Here is a 4,780-nt window from a genome sequence, read left to right on the forward strand (position 1 = left end):
GATTTGCAGATGGAAAAACTGGTTATAGAAGAAAATCAGGACCCTTTCCCAGTTGCCTCTCATTCTGGGGGGTGAAGGGATGTAGAAGGTGGGGTGGTCAGTCATCTGAGGCAACTTTTATCATTCCCTTAGCTACATGTGATCTCTTAGCTGGGGTCCAGAATCAGGAGAGGAAGGGCACTTTGAAACTTCTCCTTCCTTACCATCTTAGCCATCAAGCTCTGAGTTGGAGACAGTGATGATGTGACAGGAATTTTCCCTGGGCCTCTCTGAACCACCATTCCTGGTTGTGAGAAGGCGGAGGAGTGAGGTGAGCCCCTTTTTCGCTCCCAGGGCCATGTGGTAGAGCTGCAGGCGCACCTCCTTCTGCCAATAGGCGTAGATGAGTGGGTTGAGCAGGGAGTTGCCTACACCGAGCAGCCATAGGTACTGTTCCAGCACTTTGTAGAGGTAGCACTCCTGGCAGGCAACCTGCACAATGCTTGTGACAAGAAAGGGGGACCAGGACAGAGTGAAGCTCCCGATGAGAACAGACACAGTGCGGACAGCCTTGAAGTCACTTGCATACCGCGGGGGCCGGTAAGCTCCCGCCAAAGTTCCTGCATGCTCCATCTTTTGAATCTGCAGTCTATGTATGGAGGCAATCTTGAGCATGTCACAGTAGAAGAAGACAAAGAGGAGCATGGCTGGGAAGAAGCCGGCACAGGAGAGGGTCAGCACAAACCTTGGATGAAACACAGCAAAGAAGGTGCAGGGCCCTTGGTAGGTGGTTTGCTGGAATATGGAGACTCCGAGTGGGAGGAAGCCAACAAGGTAAGACAATAACCATAGCCCAGCAATGCAGGCCCCAGCCACAAGCCCACTCATGATCTGAAAGTAGCGGAGGGGCTGCTTAATGGCAAGGTACCTGTCAAAGGCAATCAACATGACTGTGAGAACAGAGGCAGCTGCAGAAGAAGTGACAAATGCCATCCGAAGGCTGCACAGGGTCTTCTGTGTGGTCTGAGCAGAACTGGAGAGCTGGTCTGCAACTAGGCCAGAGATAGCCACACCGATCAAAGTGTCAGCCACAGCTAGATTCAAGGTGAAGCATAGACCAACACCATCATTCTTGTGGATTGACAGCAGCACAGCCACAGCCACTAGTGCATTAGTAGCAATAATAAGGAAGGCCAGAATAGCAAGGATCACTCCAAATGAGAAAGATGACTCCATGTCTTGATGTGGCTTGACTTCCACTTACCAAGGCATGCTGGCTTTCCAGCTCAAATTCTCATGGCTCAGAGGAGGAGGATCTGTGGGCTCAGAGCCATAACACAATTCTGGTCATCACTGGCAGTTCAGACTGGTAGCTTGCCAATCTTTGGGATCTCGATGTCATTAAAAATCATTCACTCTCCCTCTTTGAGTCCTCAGCCTTCTGCCTCTCCAGCTTTCTGAAAGCAGCAATCCCCGTGCAGACCTCCCCCTGAGCCCTGAGATAGTCCCTCCCCCTCCAACAACCAAGTTACTAGACAACTACCAAGTACCTGGCACATGCTGTCTCTCCAGGCCCTCTCCCTTCATTGATGCTTCAAAGGCTTTGGAGGGATGGGTGCATTCATCAGGTCTCCTCTCTAACAGGAGATATAATTGACTCTAATCACACTTTTTCTTCCTCCATAGCTTGTTATTAAATTTCCACTTCTTTTATTCCTAAGGCTCAAGTGCCAGCTTAATAACTAATCTCAGCTTAATTAAGCATTTGCTTAATAAATAATTCTCAGTTACTATTATGACTGCCTTTAATCAAGCAAGATGATCATAATCAGTTGAAGTGGGCTGATTACTGTTTGAGGGGCCCAGCATCCTTCAGGAGTGTTACCACACTTTGAAACTGTTTCTTATCTTTTGCTTTCTAGTACCTCAGATGCTAATTCATTCAAATAGAGCATGCTGTTCCCATGTATCTTGCTCCTTGGAACTCAATTCGTTGAGAACTCAGGACAGGAAATAGAAGGCAAAGAATTGTTAATATTGTCATTCGGTTTAGAACAGAGCCCATTCCTTTCATCTCAAGCTGCTGTCTCTTTGGTCTATTCATTGGGAACTGTTTCACACCATGGCAGACTGAGTAGTGACTGGAAGGTTTGCTTTTCTTCATCCTGTAGGTCTGAGTTTATCTGTGAAAATCAAGGTGGGCTTCATTCAATAAAGAGTATGCTCAGTTTTTGATAGTGGAATTTTCCAGGGGAAAAGCTTGTGGGGATTAGGCCAAAGGGTGGCAGTGTTGCTGAAGCAGATGAGATGGGTGCAGGGAAGGTGGCTGTGTAAGTCACTCCAATTTAGGTTGTATATTCATTTGCTTGGGTACATTTGAACTAACCTTTTGCCTGCTACTCTCATCTTGGATACCAAGAAGAGAGGGGTGGGGATAAGAGTGGTTAGAAGCTTATTTACTCAGTTCAGGTGAAAGCACAAATGGGAAAGGTTAGTGTTTTAAGTGAGAGAGTGGAGAGCAAGGTACAGAGGTGGAGGCAAATATTATATTCCAGGATGTTTGACAGTCTGAAAGGGCCTTTGGTGACGTCTGTTCTACAAAGGCTCAGAAAAGCTGTGTCATGAGAACTTGATATTCCATTTGCCAGTGTGGGAACAGTTCTTATTCTTTTGGTACATGCATTTAGGAGGTTGATTTCAGTGTTGATGAGCTTTCTCCAGATCCCAACTGTGCTCCAATCTTATAAATTCAAATTGAGTTTTGGATTTGGAACATACTTAATACAGTATGTTTTTTCTTTGACTTCCAAAAATAAATAAGGAAATTTTATTTAAAAAACAAAAAACAAGAGACTCCTCCAGCACCAAGCAGCATGCAGTACTCATGGCTATCTATGAGGAGGTGAGCATGTTGGGCTTCCAGGAGTTCAATCAGGCTGTGGAGTAGCACCTCGGCAAGACCATTTTCACTTATTACTTTAGGGGTAATAAGGACACCAAAGGGAAAAGCTGGTGTCCAAACTGCATGCAGGTGGAACCAGTTGTTTGAGGGGCTGAAGCATATTAGTGAAGGATGTGTGTTCATCCACTGCCAAGTAGGAGAAAAATCTTATTGGGAAGATCCAAATAATGACTTCAGGAAACAACTAAAAGTAACTGCAGTGTCTACACTAATTAAATATGGAACGCCTCAAAAACTTGTAGAATCTGAGTGTCTTTAGACTAATCTTGTGGAGATCCTGTTCTCTGAAGATTAAAATTTAATGATGGCAATTGTGTCTTGATTTCCTAGTTTGCTCTAATATAAAAGAAACTACATATTTGAATTCATTTTGGCAATAAGTAAATGATCATGTGAAAATTATGTTATATTTAAATAATAAAGAATGCTTTTTAAAATAAAAAATAATAAATTTGGGAGGCCTACCCTCAAGTTTCAGATATAGTAGGTCTGGGGTGGGTCTATGAAACTGAATTCCTAACATATTTCTATCTTCTGTTGCTGCTGGCTAAGGGACCACACTTTGAGAACCACTGCTCTGGTGCCATGGTTCTTAACCTTGGCTGTGCATTAGGATCACTTGACAGCTCCAAAGCATACTGTTTAGGTCACATAGTAAGAAATTCCAATATAAATTTGTCTGGGGTGTGGCCTGTGCATCTGGAGTTTTATCAGGCAATTCTGATATTTAGTTGGGGTTAAGAACCACTGTCCAGTAGCGAAAACACAGACTCTGGGGTCAAAATGCCTTGGGTCCATATCTCTATGAATTTGGTTGGGCAGATGAGTTTATCTTTCTGATATACCTTTGGTTTTCTCATGTGTATTGTGGGAATAATAATACCTAAATCACAGGATTGAGGATGGCAAAATGAAGTATCATGGATGTGACAAGGCTTCATAAACTATAGAATGTTATACAGATATTATTACTATCTTTAGCCTTTGTTAATCAAGTTAATATACTGTTAATCAAAGTGTATCTGAATGTTAATCAAAATATTAATCAAAGTGTATATTAGTGATTACACAATCAAATCATGTACCAGAAGCAGTGGTATGACAGGAGAGCTTCGTACAAATGTAGAAACTCAGGCTTTGAACAAGATCTGAAGCAGATTCTGAGTTTTAACAAGATCTTCAAATGATCTGTGCACACACTAAAGTTGTACTTGCTCTCTCCTATTTGCAGGTTCCTGCTTATATTAGTTCCCTTTTGCTGCTGTAACACACTACCACAAACTTAATGGCTTATAACAACACAAATATATTATCTTACCTTTCTCAAGGGCAGAAGTCCAAAATAGGCCTTTGAGGACTAAAATCAAGTCATCAGAAGGAATGTGTTCCTTTAGGAGGCACTAGGGGATGATTTGTATTCTTGCCTTTTTTTAGCTTCTAGAAGCTGCCCACATTCCTTGGCTCTTGGACACATCACTCAGAGCTCTGTTTCCATAGTTAATCTCCTTCTCTGACTGACCCCTCTCAATTCTCTTTGTAAGGAATTCTGTGATTACATTGGACCTTCCTGGAAAAACCAGGATAACCTTCTCATGTCACGATCTTTAATTTAGTTGTACCTACAAAGACTCTTTTGCCATGTAAGGTCACATATTTTTAGTTTTTTAAAAATTTTTTTTAGGGAGGGAGAGAGAGAGAGAGAGAGAGAGAGAGAGAGAGAGAGAGAGAGAGAGAGAGAGAGAAATTTTTAATATTTATTTTTTAGTTTTCAGCAGACACAACATCCTTGTCTATATGTGGTGCTGAGGATCGAACCCGGGCCGCATGCATGCCAGGCGA

The 4,780-nt window shown here is 42.8% G+C and overlaps 1 protein-coding gene and 1 pseudogene across 2 annotated transcripts; one reads left to right on the plus strand and one right to left on the minus strand.

Moving 5' to 3' along the window:
* Nucleotides 1-207: 207 nt before the first annotated feature.
* Nucleotides 208-1,215, minus strand: GPR119 (G protein-coupled receptor 119; the record flags this gene model as incomplete). The annotated part of the gene is made up of 1 exon (XM_081277971.1): nt 208-1,215. One exon carries the CDS (start codon nt 1,213-1,215, stop codon nt 208-210), a length of 1,008 nt encoding a protein of 335 aa, XP_081134097.1.
* A 1,648-nt stretch (nt 1,216-2,863) lies between these two features.
* On the plus strand, nt 2,864-3,236 carry LOC308639780 (thioredoxin domain-containing protein 17-like; annotated as a pseudogene). Its single transcript has one exon. The product of its transcript is annotated as a thioredoxin domain-containing protein 17-like (transcript).
* Nucleotides 3,237-4,780: the final 1,544 nt, after the last annotated feature.

The sequence above is a fragment of the Spermophilus citellus genome (assembly GCF_964194105.1).
Source record: "Spermophilus citellus genome assembly, chromosome: X".
In the NCBI taxonomy this organism is placed as follows: domain Eukaryota; kingdom Metazoa; phylum Chordata; class Mammalia; order Rodentia; family Sciuridae; genus Spermophilus; species Spermophilus citellus.